This window comes from Bos mutus, chromosome 23 (genome assembly GCF_027580195.1).
Source record: "Bos mutus isolate GX-2022 chromosome 23, NWIPB_WYAK_1.1, whole genome shotgun sequence".
NCBI classification, from domain to species: Eukaryota; Metazoa; Chordata; class Mammalia; order Artiodactyla; family Bovidae; genus Bos; species Bos mutus.
In genome coordinates, this window is record NC_091639.1 from 5,018,632 (window position 1) to 5,036,376 (window position 17,745).

General features: G+C 43.1%; 1 protein-coding gene across 2 annotated transcripts; it reads right to left on the bottom strand.

The window, feature by feature from the left end:
* Positions 1–1,149: 1,149 nt before the first annotated feature.
* EEF1E1 (eukaryotic translation elongation factor 1 epsilon 1) lies at positions 1,150–17,001 on the bottom strand. 2 transcript variants are annotated; one of them, XM_005908182.3, is made up of 4 exons: positions 16,855–17,001; positions 12,623–12,823; positions 7,750–7,845; positions 1,150–2,414 (listed from the first exon to the last, which is right to left on the bottom strand). In XM_005908182.3, the coding sequence occupies exons 1-4, from the start codon at positions 16,939–16,941 to the stop codon at positions 2,274–2,276; spliced, it is 525 nt and encodes a 174-aa protein (XP_005908244.2). In that variant the 5' UTR covers positions 16,942–17,001; the 3' UTR covers positions 1,150–2,273. The 2 variants fall into 2 exon arrangements, with proteins under 2 accessions (XP_005908244.2, XP_070216973.1); XM_070360872.1 differs by lacking the exon at positions 1,150–2,414 and adding an exon at positions 2,435–6,532.
* Positions 17,002–17,745: the final 744 nt, after the last annotated feature.

Here is a 17,745-nt window from a genome sequence, read left to right on the forward strand (position 1 = left end):
ATGACCAGAAGCCCAGCAGCCTAAGGGGAACTGAATGGTTTCAATTTAGACACTAAGAGCATCATTTAATCTTCACCTGGGGGAACAGGTTTTTCTTTTCTGCCACCCTCTCACTGTCCAAGATCATCCTGGCATGCAGTACGTGAGAACCTGTTTGTTTTTTGTTTGATTGCACCGTGGGGCTCGCAAGATCTTAGTTCCCTGACCAGGGATGGAACTCAAGTCCTCGGTAGTAAGGGCGTCGAGTCCTAACCAGTGGACCTCCAGGGAATTCCCTGGTGATAACCTGTTGAAGCAACGTTGAACTCTGCAATGAAGAACTGACTAGCAGATATAAGGAAGCCCAGAGGGTTAAGACTCACAAGGCACAAGTGGGAAGAGGGTCCATTCAGCAAAGAGGTGTCCTCCGCCCCTTTCCTCACAGCGGACCTACACTGAAGTAAAAGAATGAAATGCTCAGGATGGGAGGGCTGGCTAGCCCGTCTCTCCTCTATCCTGTCTGTCCTGCTTACCTCCCTGGGTCCAGGGGAGACCAGAGAAGTGTTAGGGGAAGGTGTGATTCGCAGTAGTTGATTTCAAGGTGGAAGGCTTACAGCAGACCCAGCTGCGAGAGTGGTTCGCCTGAAAAGTCAGACCGAGCAAGCCCACCTTTGTGGTTCACAAACTCCCAAGATGAACTTGAGCCCTCTAGTCTCTGAATATGCAAATACAAGTCGACAGTTTCTAATACAGAGGCTACTTTGTAAAAATTAAAAATGCTCCAAGTAGCAACGAGTTGTGAAATCCAACCCTGTATAAACTGTCTTCATCTAAGGGCTTCCCTGGTGGTTCAAGGATAAAGAATCCACCTGCCAATGCGGGAGACCCAGATTCAGTCCATGGTTGGGAAGATCCCCTGGAGATGGAAAGGGCAATCCACTTCAGTATTCTTACCTGGGAAATCCCATGGATGGGGAGCCTCTCGGGCTAGTCCATGGGGGTCACAAAAACCAACTACCCAACAACAAATTACAGTATACTCAACACTCTTGCCTATTAACTCTCTTTACTCAGGAGGGGTGGGGCTCTTATAAAGGGAAACCTTTACTGATAGCCAGGGGCTGCACGTTAAGGCTTTTTTTCCCACACACATTGTCTCCACGAATCCTCAAAGTTTAGAGTCATCTTTATTTTTACATTTTATCTTTATTTTTACATATTAAGAAAACGTGGTTACCTGATTTGCTTCAGGTCACGCATGCAGCTAGTATGTGATCAAAGCAGCACGGAGCCAAAAGGAGGTGATGGACATTTCCCAAGTCTCTGCTCTTTGCACTTGAACTTTGAATTGTCTTCTACTGAGACTCAGCGGGGCACCAAAATCTTACATCACAATAAAGTGCTCAAAGACTCCACTTTTCCTACAGTTTGTAAATGTAAGCTCTTTAGCTCTCAATCACTGATTATTTATTGACTCAGCTGCTAAGAGTTATAAATTATATTGGTTTGTTAATAACGTGTGAGTTTTTGTTCTTTAGGGCATTGAGGCAGCCTTTCTATGTTGGTTTTTATTAATAGTTTAGAAAAATCTAGTAGTTACAGAGTCCAAAATTAGGGGGATGGTGGGAATTTCCCATCCCTTTTTAGCTGCTGCATATTCCAATACGCCCAAGGCCAACGAAAGAACCATTAACTCGAGGGACCATATTTTACCCTACTTCCCTCTCGGGCAGAGCAGCAGTTGGTTTCACGTCCATGAATACTGACTACAGGAAAGAAAGAAACAAAAAAGATTTTGCCAACCACCTTTACTGGCTCACATGAGAGACAAATCCATCTGTCTTCCCTTTTTGTCTCCTTGGTGACCATTTACCCTAGCTGTTCATAAACAAACCACCAGAAATACGCAGAAGGGGAAAATGAATTTTACAAGATGAGAGAGGTCAATAAACAATCAAATATGTCAATTACTGGAAGGACTTTTTTTTTAAGATTAAACCACTGATTTGCAACTTTTATTAACAGAAATTTCATCTATATCTATAAAAACCAAGATAACTGATAACTTGATTTCAACTCAAGTTTTGACAGCAGTTGAAGTTTTACATTAAAAAAACTGCAAAATGTCAACTAAAAAACAGACAAAATGCTGGGACATGAGTTTGTACTTAAATTCTACCAACTTCAACAAATAGAGAATGGGTGCATATCAGTTCACGTCAGTCCTCTGGTCCGAAACACACTTCCCACTGGACATGGGTTATTCCCTCTTCTGGGCGGGGCGCGGGTGGCTTCTACTGGGAGTTAGTATATAGTCTGTTCTTGATGAAGACAACACTAGACAGATGCTGCCTAATCCCTGGACAGTGCTGAATGTGACAAAACCAGCGCGACACGTTAAGATATTTCTCCTTCTCTTGAACTGTCAGGTCAACCTAAGTAGAGATGAAAAACACACACAACACAGACATTACATGAGTGCAACTATTAATATCACTTGAGCGGGAGACAGAAACTGGGGGGAACCCCCCACGGTGATCAAAGCCAACATATTCAGATAGGAGTGAACCATCTCAGCCACTTGGATGAGCTCTCCATTTGTTTAAGGCTTTCATGTTGCCGTCAAGACCAGACGTGCTTCTGAGCGAAATCTCAAGTTTTCAACAAATGAAAAGTCTACACTAAATCAGGATCTGGAAGACCAGAGGGGTTTTTTTTTTTTATTGAAGAGAATAGCTTCTGAGAGACTAAGATATGGTTCTTTCTCCAGTATTTTTCACAAACCTAAAATAAGGAAGGTTTATTGGCATCTAACATACTTAACTGGAGAAGGCAATGGCACCCCACTCCAGTACTCATGCCTGGAAAATCCCACGCATGGAGGAGCCTGGTGGGCTGCAGTCCATGGGGTCGCTGAGGGTTGAACATGACTGAGCGACTTCACTTTCACTTTTCACTTTCATGCATTGGAGAAGGAAATGGCAACCCACTCCAGTGTTCTTGCCTGGAGAATCCCAGGGATGGGGGAGCCTGGTGGGCTGTCTTTGGGGTCACGTAGTCGGACATGACTGAAGTGACTCAGCAGCAGCAGCAGCAGCAACATACTCAACAAGGGAATACAAGGTAAACTCACGTACATACATATCTACAAATATACATACACACACACTTCTGGATGGCTGCTGTATGTAAACGTGCAGACAACTCCGGATTTCTACTAAACTCTGGAGAAATACACAATGACTCTTTTACTGTTAAGTGATCATCGCTTAACAGAAGAAGGAAGGGCTATTTCCAGGGTGTGTGCCTCGGATGAACAACAGGCATTCTGAATTCTCTTTGCAGTAAAGCTGAACTTGATCTTCAGAGGATGTAGCAGCTCACAGCTCACAGCTCATTGGAGAAGGCAATGGTACCCCACTCCAGTACTCTTGCCTGGAAAATCCCATGGACAGAGGAGCCTGGTAGGCTGCAGTCCATGGGGTTGCTAAGAGTCGGGCACGACTGAGCAACTTCATTTTCACTTTTCACTTTCATGCACTGGAGAAGGAAATGGCAACCCACACCAGTATTCTTGCCTGGAGAATCCCAGGGACAGGGGAGCCTACTGGGCTGCCGTCTATGGGGTCGCACAGAGTCAGACACAACTGAAGCGACTTAGCAGCAGCAGTAGCAGCAGCACCAGCTCACAGAACTGACTGTTCCTCTATAAGGAGGCCCAGAGACTTGGTTAGGGAAAGATGCAATCAACACCGTGGGTCAGACCTCCGATCACCTCACTGGGCTCAGACCCCAGTCCAGGCAACTTGAAGCCTTTTATCTGAGCCAAATTTTGGATTGGAATCGTGAAGAGGTGTCAGGCAAGAAGAGGCCAGCAGGCCAGCCACAGACCAGGTAAGACTAGTGCAGTTCCTTCTCCTGTTGTTGGTTCATTTATTTAACATATTGCAAGTCTCCATGAAACTGACTAGGAATGTTCACAAACACACAAAATCTCAGTCACCCTCTGGGACCGCAAACCCATTAGCCATCTGCTTGTCTTGTATTCCTGTGTCCACAGGCAAACACTCTCCTAAGGCACCAGCTCAGCAACACTGAAGGACAAATCACTCTGGCATTTGATAATTATTACAGAATAGAAAATATTATAAAGGGTAGACAGGTAGCGTTTTCTCAATAAATGTTTAATTGAACTCATACTTTCTTTCCTGTTTACTACCAGGCAATTTAAATAGAAATGCAGATAGAAGTCATCCGGCCTTCCTTTTTGCCTTCATGACATTAGGATACAAGTGCACTAGTATCTGGTCTGTTAACATCATCTTTGATGTCACATGTCTATCTCTGTTGGACCAGTTTACCAGCAGTGAGAGTCTCATTGCTACTGTTACATAGAACTTCACTTTCCGGTTTAAATCCTACATGCAAAGTGCTATTCATTGTTGTTTTGTTGATAGGTCGTAGTCGTGTCCGATTCTTTTGTGATTCCATGGGCTGTAGCCCGCCAAGCTCCTCTGTCCACGGGATTTCCCAGGCAAGAACACTGGAGTGGATGGCCATTTCCTTCTCCAGGGGATCTTTCCAAGCCAGGGACTGAACCCAGGTCTTCTGCATTGCAGGCAAATTATTTTCTGTCTGAGCCACCAGGGAAGCCCACTTTCACACAAACACATACATATGTACATATATGCATAAATAAAATTCAAAACCAACTTCAACAAACCTCTTTACTGATGGCTACAGCAAACAGAAGTAGCAAGTATTACTCCAACTTGATTTCATGTCAGCTGTTGATACATATGGTGAGTCCAATTTGACTGTGTACAATCTGACTAATTTCAGAACTCTTTCATTTTAAAAAGACTCTACTCAGCTGTTTTGTGAGATGTTATTGTTCAGAATGAATTAAAATGCACAAAGAAAGCATTTCCAAACAGTGAGGCTTATTTGATCTGGGTTCAAGTTGTTCACTCAAGTTTTGATGCGGGGGGAAGGGAGGTGTCTGTTTTACAATCTACCCTTCAGAGGAGCCCGTGCTGTCAGACTGGCGAGCGCCGCCACCAGGCCTGCTCCCGAAGAGGGCAGCAGCCCACACCAGCGCGCGCAGAGTCAGGGCTTCACCACCTAAAAACTGCACGCTGTCCAGCCTCCAGTGTCAGGAAGACAACAGACCCACAGCAGAAAATAATTTTTATTCCAAGAGCTTCTAAAGTTTCTTCTAACATTTCCTAATTGATTCTTTTAATTAGATGATCTATGTTAGAGAACGTAAATTTGTTCACTTTCCCTCAGGACATTTTGCTAGAATACAACCTGTTTCCAGGAAGATCACGTTACACTTAAACTTTTGGTTTTGTTACCACCACTACTCTTTCGGAAAACATACTGTAAACAGAGAAACAAACAGAAGACCTGACTCTCACCAAACTTACGTTATTTTAGAACTCTTGGGAAGGGATCCCCATCAGCTACTTTACTTATAACTGGTTTCCCACCATCCCTTTCTAGCTGAATTTTTCTTTCTTTTTTTTTAATAATGGGAAACACAATGCGATTGTTCTGGTTAACACTTCCTGCTTCTCACTGGTCTGCAAGCCAGTGTGTCTGTAGTGATGTTCAGCCTTCCTAGTGAACCATTCCTTCCTATTTACACTGGCGCTCTATAACCAGTTTGAACTGTAAGGCCAAACAGATAATATTCTTAGTCACTAATTTTCCATGAAGACATGTCAGAAACACTCTGAGCGACCCTTTTCAGATCAAAGGAAATGCTGGTCTGCGGGCTTTCCGGCAGACTCCACGCTGCGTCCGGGACACTCTTTACAGCTGGCGTTCCTGGATTGTTCGGTAGCTATTTCTTTTTTACTTCTTTCTTTCTAAAAGAATGATACCTCCACTGGTGTTCCAAACTCCAAAACAAATGTATTTCAATTGATAACAATCTTATAGTTGAGCAGCATGTAACGTTACAATGGATTTTAATAATCTCGAGTAACAGCTTGTTCATGGGGGCTGCTGTGTACCGGTGAAATCACTTCAAGAGATCAATGAGTCACTGGGCTGATCACGAATGGCCACAGTAACTGGCAGTGCAACAAAGGAGAAACAACGTAACGCTCCCCAGAGGGAATTAAGAGACCAGATCTCAGGAGTGACTGGGCCACAGCTGAAAGCGGGCTCATGCGAAACAAAACACAGCGGGATCGTTTGATGACTTGAAGGTTCCCTGCTTCATACACGGTGCTGATTGCACTGATTACATATTAAGTATTCAATAATGTGAACAAGGAAATGAAGGAACATACGAGGGTAAAAACAAATACACAGCCAAGAAAAACAAGAAGCTATGGGATGAACTTGAGCATGGAGCTATCTGAACCTCCCATCAACCCTGCCTGAAATTAATACCCAGAAATCACTTCTCACCTGGGTAAGCTTACACCCAACTCAGCAGGGGTGTCATTCAACACCACAGGGCAACACGGTCACAGCACAGGCTCCGTCTGTGAGGCCTGTTCCTTGAGAAGGTGTTTCCTGCTCCGATGTAACCTGCCTGCGTGCACAGAGTGGAGGCTTTGGTTGTGGACTCATTTGATGAACCCAAGGGGACGGTGAAGTGATTTACATGTTATTCCACTCAATTTTGTTTCAGGAAAAATGAGCATGAGATCCTTAATCATCATATTGTAATCATATAAAGAGGATATACATCTCAAAAAAATAGAGATATAAATAAGCAGGGATCACTGAATACTGTCAATGGAAGACTAGGTTTTTGGGTTTTTTTGAAGCTTTATTTCGTTTACTCATTTCTGGCTGAGCCACATGGCTTGTGGCAGCTCAGTTTCCCCGACCAGGGACTGAACCCAGGCCACAGGAGTGAGAGCCCAGAATAGTAACCATTAGGCCACCAGGGAACTCCCAGAAGCCTCGTTTTAACAGACGGCATTGAATGAAACACTGCCAACCTGCTTGAGAACCACAGGCCCTTGTGGGCACCTAGAATCAGAGAAATAGCCTGGCAGCTGGTACATTAGGGAATGAGGACCTTGTTCACTCTGCTGGCAAAGATTTCCACACAAGCTCCCTCCTTCTGAGTATTTCCTTTCCCTACTGCATGACCTGTATAAGCCACAGTGAGAAGAAAGTGAAATAAGCACTGGTTTGCAAGAGTCACACTTCCTTATAGTCTTTTATTTTTTTAATTAGAGGGGAGAAATGCTCATCTTCTTAATGACAGCTTGTGTGTGATTTCTCTGACACAGCTCAGCATGGAGACAGGACTGAACGCGTGTATTTGGACTGACCAAGAGCTGAGGATTCAAGTTACACATCCAGCGATCTAGGCTGGATGGGGAAGAAAGTGCACAGGCTTGAAAAAAGGGTAGAAACCGAGTTACTTCAGGTAACAATGGGACCAGGGAGTAAGACTGGAGTAAGAGAGGAGGTCACACAGAAGGTGGGGTACTAAAAGCAGGAGTGGACAGGTGATGGCGAGGTCCAGGTGAGGAGGACAACCAAGTCCCAAGGGGCCACAAAGAAAAGCAAGACCAAGAACAGGAACAAAACCAGGCATGTCAAGGAACAGGAAGCTCCTCTGTGTGATGGGTCCAGGGAAGGGAGGAATATTTGCATAAGGTGCCTTATATAAAAATAACCCCTTTCATTTGATCAGGTGAAAATGCAAATTTGATTTAAATTCAAGACAAATAAAAAAAGGCATTCTGAACACTGCAGACAAAAAGAGCCAGTAACTATTTGAATACTCACAATAAAGCGATGAAGCCCATAATATAATAGGATATCTGCTAATGTGAAGTTATATCCTGTAAGGTAGACTTTATCTTCAAGATATGAATTAAGATCCTAGAAAAACAAATAACAAAATATTAATTTAAAAAACAATAAAAATAAACTTAATTATACATTTGATTTGAAACATTTAGAAAGCTATTAGAAAGCAAAACACTGAAATTTAATAAATTCAATCTTTGACAATAACAGAAATTTATTTGAAATCACAAATCATACATCAACTCATTTTAAAAAATAGGATAATTATTATTCATCTTATTTTATTTTAAATAAATAAGAAAATATTAGAAAATGATATTCACAGTGCCATCTATGGTAATTTCAAAGACTCCAACTGTTTGGGGAGATGGGGGGACATTTTATAAATCATGCTCACGTTAGATTTATTTTCTCCATTTAAATATAAAAAGCTCCTCAACAACTCCTACGTCTTAAGAGAATTAAAATGTATTGGTTTGTTAGATTTTTTAATATATGTATATTTTTAACTTCTTAATTGAGAATAAATATGTGTAACATGTTAAAATTAATCAGATTTTTATCTACCACCACAACCATTGGTAGGTGCATAATTCACTTAATGTTAAGGGCATCCACACTGTGGTGCAATCAATGTTCAAAACTTTTTCATCTCAGAAAGCTAATGCTCTGAACTTTTTAAACCAACTTCCCCTTTCTCTCATCCCCAAGGCCCTGGCAGTCACTATTCTGCTTTCTGTTTCTATGATTTTGTTCACAGCATTTTATATATGCTGTATATGAGCAGAATCATGTACTATTATTTGTCTTTCTGTGACTGGCTTATTTCACTGAGCATAATATTCTTAAGATTTATCCATGATGCAGCCTGTGTCACAATTTCCTTCTTTATTAAGGCTGATTAACATTCCCATGTAATCATTCCAGAAAAACTTCTTAAGCTGCAGAGACAGCAGTTTGTTTTCATTCTCAAATCATATGCCACATGCTTGGCACACAGTGGTTCAGTAGTCAGTAAACGTTAGCTGAATTGAATCTGAGCTCTTTGAATTTGCCCAAGCCTTCATTTAAAGATAGTAATTTTCAAAACTGTTTATGAATATGGGATTGTAAGGGGTGGTACAGATGATGACGTTAAAAAAACATGTACACAGACAAGGAAACAAATGCATAAGAATCAAAACAAAACTGGGCAGAGAAGGTAAAACACAATGGTACATACAGGCTATCACTTAGTTCCCTAGCAATCTGGTGGGTGGAAATGTTCTTCCCTCCAAATGTCTTCATATGACACAAGTTTGATACACCATAAGAATAAAATAAATATATCTGCAATTAAGAACTATCTCTAAAAGAATCTGAAATAATAATTTAACACTGCTTTGTATAGTGTATATATTCTTAAAATATTCCATATCTATGTTTTAGTTAGGGCTTCCCTGGTGGCTCAGAATCCATCAGCAATGCGGGAGACCTGTGTTCGATCCCTGGGTTTGGAAGATCCCCTGGAGGAGGGCATGGCAACACACTCCAGTATTCTTGCCTGGAGAATCCCATGCACAGAGGAGCCGAGCCTGGCGGGCTCCAGTCCATGGGGTTTCAAAAGTCACAAAGACACAACTAAGCGACCAAGCATGGCACAGCATGGTTTTCGTTATAAAGACTCTTTTAAGGTGATACTCTTCAGTTATAAAAACTTTAAAATGGAGTTTCAAAAACTATCAAGAGTTAATATTTTTCTGATTAGTGATATAAATCAAAATTTTCAGAAATTAAATTATGATTTTTCAGAAACTGAATTCTGAAATTTAAAACACAGAATTTCACACTCAAAATATTCGTGGAAAAGAACTAAAGTATGATGTTCATTATTTTTTTTTTTTTCTAAACAAGTATTTCTGATACCACTGCCAAACTATCATCAGAGTTCTATCTGATTTTTCTGTTTAACTATTATTAAACTTACTCCAGTATTCTGGCCTAGGGAATTCCATGGACTGTATAGTCCATGGGGTTGCAAGGAGTCAGACATGACTGAGGGACTTTCACTTCTTCACTTCACTTCATTGATATTCTTTATTTGGTTAGACATTCCTCTCAAAGCGCTGCCATACTGATTAATAGTGACAATTCTTTGGGAAGATCCCCTGGAGAAGGGAAAGACTACCCACACTCAATTATCCTGGCCTGGAGAATTCCATGGACTGTACAGTCTGTGCGGAGAAGGCAATGGCACCCTACTCCAGTACTCTTGCCTGGAAAATCCCATGGACGGAGGAGCCTGGTAGGCTGCAGTCCATGGGGTCACTAAGAGTCGGACACGACTGAGCAACTTCACTTTCACGCACTGGAGAAGGAAATGGCAACCCACTCCAGTGTTCTTGCCTGGAGAATCCCAGGGACGGGGGAGCCTGGTGGGCTGCCATCTATGGGGTCGCACAGAGTCGGACACAACTGAAGCGACTTAGCAGGAGCAGTACAGTCCGTGAGGTCGCAAAGTTTCTGACACAACTGAGGGACTTTCATACATCCTTCATCTGGATCCAAATGTTAGTGTATTGTAATGCCTGCTTTTTAAAAAAATAATAATTTTATTTATTTTTGGCTGTGCTGTGCGGGTTCTTCTCTAGTTACAGAGAGTGGGGGCTACTCTCTAGGTGTGGCACATGGCTCTAGGGCTTCAGCAGCTGCGGCATGTGGGCTCAGCAGCTCTGGGGCATGAGGGATCCTCCTGGGCGTGCTCAGTCGTGTCCGACTGTTTGCGACCCTGTGCACTGTAGCCCACCAGGCTCCTCTGTCCATGGGATTTTCCAGGCAACAATACTGGAGTGGGTTTCCATTTCCTACTCCAGGGATCTTCCTGGACCAGGGATCCAACCTGTCTCTCCTGCGCTGGCAGGTGGATTCTTCACCCTGAGCCACGGAGGAAGCCCAATGCCTGTTTTTTAATTACATATTACCTTGGCTCTGAGCCACTCTGGTTTTACCTTTGAAATGGAACTTTTGCAAGTAAATTAAATCCTTTTACAATATCCTTATAGCAAGATTTTTTTAAAAAGTAATAAAAACAGAAGCAGCCCAGTATAAAAACAGGCAAAGAAGATATGTAAGGAAATTTTTTTAAAAATGATGAAAATGCTCATGTTATGAAAAAAATGCCACAGCATTAATAATGTCACACACACAAAAACAGCAAAGTAGACAGAGAGATCACTCTGGCTTTGTCATAAAACTGGGGTGGTACAGGGGGAAAAGGGTAGCGTCTCTGTCAGCAGGGGTTTTGGGGAGGAGGCCACGGTCGTCATACCCCAGCAAACTACAAGAAAACACTTTCCTGGAAGGCAAACGAGCAACACAGCCTTAGAAATGTATATAGCTTTGGTCCAACAATCTCCCTTGCAGGAGTTTAGCCTAAGGAAACAAACGGAATGCGCTAAAATATTTAGCCACAGCCTGGTAATTACATGGTACAGACTAAATGCTGACACAGCTATATGACAGAATACGGACAGGATCATCAGAGAGAATACAAGTGACTATTTATGGACTTAAAAGGGCTTCCCTGGTGGCAGAGTGGTAAAGAACCTGCTTGCCAATGCAGGAGACATGGGTTCGATCCCTGATCTGGGCAGATCCCACATGCCTTGGAGCAACTGAGCCCGTGCGCCTCCCTAGTTGAGCTTGTGCTCGAGCCTGGAAGCCGCAGCTACAGAGCCGCCGGGCCCGTGCTCCACAACCAGAGAAACGACTGCAACGAGAAGCCTGCTCACCGAAACTAGAGTGACGCCCCGCTCGACGCAACCAGAGAAAGCTGGTGCAGCAACAAATACCCAGCCCAGCCATAAAAGAATAAATAACAGTATTAAAACAACAAACAAAAACTTAAAAAAAAAGGATAGTTGATCATGATAGACCTATAAAGGCAAAAGATCTGGAATTTATTTTCTACCAGTTCTATTGATGGTATCTGTCAGGAACAGAATTTAAACCATTTCCCCCAGAATGATAAATGAAAAGCTTTCAGTACTATGAGTTCTTCTCGTACAACTTACATCACCAATTTATAATTGGCATAAAATTAGGAAACAGAAAGGATTCCTACAATGATGTGGTTGACTGGGTGATGTCTAAGGTTCCTTCAAATGTTAAGCTTTAAAAAAAAAAACTGCTTTATTTTTATATAGGTAACAAAAATAAATTTATTTAGAAACTTTCATTCTTGGTAATTCTAGAGCCATATTTGGTTTCTATTTTATAACAATAGATTCTTTAATTCTAATTTGATTTCTTTAGAAAGAAAATACAAATCCTAGAGCTTTAAGTCTCAAGGGAGGGAAATGGGAATTCTCACATCAATCGGACAGGCTTTTCTCAAACCTACAACCCCCTCAAACTCTGATTCCTTTTTTCCTTTAAGAAAGTACTTTGCTGCTTAGAGAATCAGAACTACTGACTGGGGGAAATAAGTATCAAGCAATCATATAAAAGAAAAAATCATAAAAAGCTATCATTATGGACTGTGATGAGTGCTACATAAGAAAAGCACAGGATGTTAGTAAAGAAAAGCATTTAAACAAGAAAGTGCATCTGTGTGAGAGAGGTAGTAGCCAAGGATGTGACTGAGGAAGGGTATCTGAGCTGAGGTCGGAGCTGAGGGGCGGGCAGAGTCTGTTTCAGGGAAAGGCAGCAACAAGTACAAACAGGGAAAGACAGTATCAGGTATAAAGTATCTCGAGGTAGAGGAAACAGTAGAGAGACCAAGAGCTTCAGTTACTGCATCTCAGGGCAAACAGATCCCGCCTACTAATAGTTCACACACGGCAGCCCATAAACAGAAATCTCGCCATACCTTCAGGACCGTGTGGATGTCATCTTTACTGGAGTGTCCGTCCACTCGAGTTACCCTGTACTCTAACCACTGCTGAACCACGGCTTTCTCCTCTGCCGTGCTCCCCAGCAAATACTCCTTGTTGGCCTGCTTGACTAGGTGAGCTGCTATGGTAGTCAGTCCCGTTAGACTCGGACCATTGTTTGTCTGAAGAACTGGAATCTTAAACAGAAAGAAAAAAAAAATCTCAAAATACCATCACAACTGATAAGTTCTAAATCCTAAACTTTTTCTTTTTTTAAAATACTCTTAACTTATTAAATAGGCTTCTCTGGTGGCTCATTGGTAAAAAATCCACCTGACAATGCAGGAGACACAGGTTTGATCCCTAGGTCTAGAAGATTCCCTGAAGAAGGAAATAGCAACCCACTCCAGTATTCTTGCCTGGAAAACCCCATGAACAGAGAAGCCTGGTGGGCTAGAGTCCCATGGGGTCGCAAAGAATTGGACTCAACTGAGCAAGTAAGCATGCATGCATGTAGATATTAAACTATATACAAATCAAAGTCAGGAAAATAAGTTATATTAGTTTACATTTGATAATAGTTGCTTGATGTCATGAAACTGGTGGTAACATTGCAAAAATAGAGCAATGATATTTCTACCTAATTTATAACTACATATGTACAAAAATAGAAAATGGAAATCCTAATAATACCGCATTAATTTCAATCAAGATTACCCACACCCTATTTAGCAAGGTGAACGAATGTGCTTAAATAAACCCAATTTTGTAATAACAAAAACAAGAAATAATTGTAGTGAACACTGAATTCGTGCTGATACAGCTAGAACCACCAAATGAGTTGTAGCCTGGTTTAAGTGACATGTGATCTAATATGAGTAGTTACCTCATTAACTAATTAGTTAACTCATTATATGGTATGGACTGTGATGGTGATTTTGCTGCCATGGATTGCATATTCATCAATTCTGGGGTAACTTTGAATGAGTACACTCATAATAAAAGTCTATAATAAAGTCAGGGCTTCAGGTAATCATCTGAAAAACAATTCTACTTTTTAAAGTTTTCCTGATTATAACAGCAATACAAAGGATCAGATTGTAAGAAACTGCTAATTAATTTAAAAGTTTTTGATGCAAAACTAGGCAAAGTATTGAGAAATGTAAAAGAAAATGGGAAGTATCACAAATAGGGAAACTAACCAATCATAAAGAACAAGTAAACAATCCAAACGACTTCAGGAAACCGCAAGGGAACATTTTCAGAAGACGGCTGCTCTTTCCTGCTCTTTCCAGTCCCCTGAACTCAGAGAGTGACTTACTCTATACAGGGACCTTTCACACTTGAACCTGGGTCAACAGGACCATGTGACGGATATGGGAAGATTAACGTTTTATGGATACAGATTCAAAGGTTACCTCCTAAACAATAAAGGAAGTAACCAGAGGCCTTCTAGCTTTCCCCTTCCTCACCACTATTTCCATGCACTAGCTAGCTCCCTGAACTCTCACTTTTGCCTTTACCCTTAAGCGAAACCGTCACTTCGTAGATCACCAATAATCTCCTTTAAAAATGCATTAAAAAGTAAACATATGAAGCTTGCTGAGGGTGTTGCCAGTGTTCCATCCCCTGACTGTGACGGTGTGCACTTTATGGCGGTGGTTTAGTCACTGAGTCGTGTCTGACTCTTGTGACCCCGTGGACTGCAGCCTGCAAGGCTCCTCTGTCCATGGGATTCTCCAGGCAAGAATACTGGAGTGAGTTGTCATTTCCTTCTCCAGTACTTTATGGTAGGTAAAGAGACTGTGCTTCCAGTGTGGGAGGGAGGCAGGGAAGGAAGAAAGAGGAAAAAAGAGAAAGAGGGAGAGGGCGGGAGGGAGGAAGGAAGGAAGAAACAGAGAGGAGAGAAAGAAAGGGGAAAGAAAAGAACTCACGATTGCTGAGTGTGGGAGGAAAAGGACAATTCTAAAGAGAACTATTTGTAAAAATAAATTATCCACAACCGCATCACAGGAAGTCAAAAAATTCCTGGTTACTTTCTCATCTAATCGCTACACCTTCTAAGATGTAAGAGGCAAGTAACTGCATCCTCAGTTCACAGATGAAGAACCAAGGTCACCAGGTAGGTTTGTGATGGGGAGTCAGGATTTCAATAAAGTACAACTGGCTGCAAAGTTCATTTTCTTTCGTTCACACAGTCTAAGCAGACAAACTTATGCATTTGCAATCATGGGACATGTACTATTTCACATTCATCTTAAGGTTCCATGATCTTCAAAGTAATCACTTCCAATAGCTACATAAATAATATCTCAATGTGCTGATGTACTATAACTTAACAATGGTTCTCCCAGAGTTGCATTTCTGGATTGTTTTGAAGTTTTAATTATTATTGATATTATTGCAGAGAACGCCTTACTGCTGGCTAACTGCTGTCAGTTGTCTTCCCCCCAAAAAATGAATGAATCTTATCGTAGGTCATCATCCCTTTCCCCAAACACATCAACAGAAAACTTCAACAGCTGCCCTCTGCTTAAAAAAAAAAGAAAAAGAAAAAAGTTTAAAATAAGAAACCACACCTTGAACTCCACAACCCTCACAACTGGGACTCCAACTATAATTCTGGGTTTACCTTGTATTGCATCATCCATCACATTGCTCTACTTGTTACCTCAAATTACCCAATCTTACATAATTTATTAGTTTTATACACTTTAAACACCAACTTTTCATGAAGTTTCCAAACTCATTTTTATAGTCAGAATTAACTTTCTCTTTCACACTCATCAATAGCGCTTTCCTGCACTCAGTAACTATTCTGTTCTGCTTAAAAAGAGCCCCCATGACTTTTTCTCATGCTGGATGGTAAACTCCCTGAAGGCAGGATTCATGTTTGGCAAACGTGTGGGGGAAAAAAAACAAACAAACCAAATAAGAGAGAAGCAGCAGCAGAAGAGGAATCAGCTGGAGGCCGGAGAAAAAGGAAAAAGCGGGTCTCTCTGGCTCCAGTCAGTGGGCTGGTCTTCTGCAAGTCACACATCTTTTCATGTGTGTGTCTGTGTGTGTGTTCAGCTGTGTCCAACTCTGTGTGTTTGTGGATTCAGCTATGTCCGACCCTGTGTGAGTGTGTTCAGCTGTGTGCGATTCTCCGCTATCCCACGGACTGTAGCCTGCCAGGCTTTTCTGTTCACAGATTTTTCCAGGCAAGAAGTAGGTTGCCATTTCCTATCCCAGGGGATCTTCCCTACCCAGGGATCCAACCGGAGTCTCCTGCATTAGCAGGCGGGTTCTTTACCACTGAGTCACCTGGGAAACCCTTTCTAGACTTCAGTCTAACTTGTAAAAACTACAACAGGACTGATTCGGAGATGAAGCAGTCTTCAGTTCTTCCGAAGAAGTTAGAAGAAGGGAAAAAAAGGAGAACCGAAGAAGTCAGAAGAAAAAAAAAAGTTCATCTAGAAAAAAATCCCCAAGGGGCAAAAACCTTATATAATCCAAAGTTGTTTTCCTATAGTCCCCTCCTCTAACACAGTCATTCCTCCTGCGCAACCACTTCGCTTTATAAAACACAGAAGCCCTTCAAAGCCCTTAGAAATCTGAGTTCCTATGCCTCACTAGGTCCAGACCGCGGAACTTCCCCCCAGATCTCAGCACGTTGAACAAGGAACTTGATCAGACTTTAGAACAGGACTCCACTAAGGGATCTTGCGGCCGTCCACGCCGCAACGCAGCACTTTTCAGTACTGTAACCAAAATAGCTGCGATGTGTGTCCACTCAGCTGAAAACGAAGCCTCCGGAGGGGACGGGAGGGGCACGGCCGCCTCGACCACCGCCGTACCCCCCGGCCTGGCACGGTGGACCCCGCACCCCGTTTGCTCTGAGGTCGATGCGGAATTCTGAATGAAAGGTACTGTTGACAGTAAATGCTGTCACTGAACGCACACGAGGGGCCTCCAGCCTGCTCTACCTGAGGGCTCTCTGAGGACCCCCTCGCTTTCCCAGAGCGCGATGATGACAGTTTGGCAGGAGGGAAAGTTCGGAGCGAGCGGAGCAGTTTCCTCCCGCTCCCTTAACTCCCTCCGGGAGCCAGGGCCGCAGAAGACTGGGAGCGCAGACACGTGAGAAGCCGGGCAGCATCCTCGCTCCGCAGCCTCCCCCGCCCGGCCCGGCCCTACCCGGCCGCGCTCCCGTCCCCCTCTCCCGCTCCGCGCCCCCTCCGCTTCTCACCTGGCGCTCGCCCTGAGCGCTGTACTTGTTCCCTTTACTCAGCCCCAGAGACTTCTCCAGCAGCGTCAGCTCCGCGGCCGCCGCCATCTTCCGGCAGAGCTCCCGGCAAGGATCTCCTGCATTGGCTGAGAGGGACGTCCCGCTCCCTCAAACGTCACCGGCTATTGGCTGAACTCAGGGGGCGTGCCAACACGCAGGAGGCGGGGTTAATGAGGGCGGGGGCGAAGGCGGGGTGTGTGACAGGTGGAGAGAGGCTGGCCAGCCTCAGAGAAGCAACCGGGGTACCAGCAGAATTCTGAATTTAAAGATTATTTAGAGAGCGCTGGATACGTTAGTGTCCAGTAATTTGCGTAGCCCAAGAAAGTCAGCCTTTACTTGTTTTAATGATCTTTACTTACAATACCTCTAAGATGTAATGCTGCTAAGTCGCTTCAGTCGTGTCTGACTCTGTGCGACCCCATGGACTGCAGCCTACCAGGCTTCTCCGTCCATGGGATTCTCCAGGCAAGAACACTGGAGTGGGTTGCCATTTCCTTCTCCAATGCATGAAAGTGAAAAGGGAAAGTGAAGTCGCTCAGTCGTGTCTGACTCTTAGCGACCCCATGGACTGCAGCCTACCAGGCTCCTCCATCCATGGGATTTTCCGGGCAACAGTACTGGAGTGGGGTGCCATTGCCTTCTCCATAAGATGTAATAGTGATGCAATTTATGTATATGTATATTTATGTGTATTATGTACATTTATGGTTTCCCAGGTGGCCCTAGTGGTAAAGAATCCACCTGCCAGTGCAGGAGATGCAAGAGACCTGGGTTGGATGCCTGGGTGGGGACGATCCCCTGGGGGAGGAAGTGGTAACCCACTCCAATATTCTTGCCTGAGAAATCCAACGG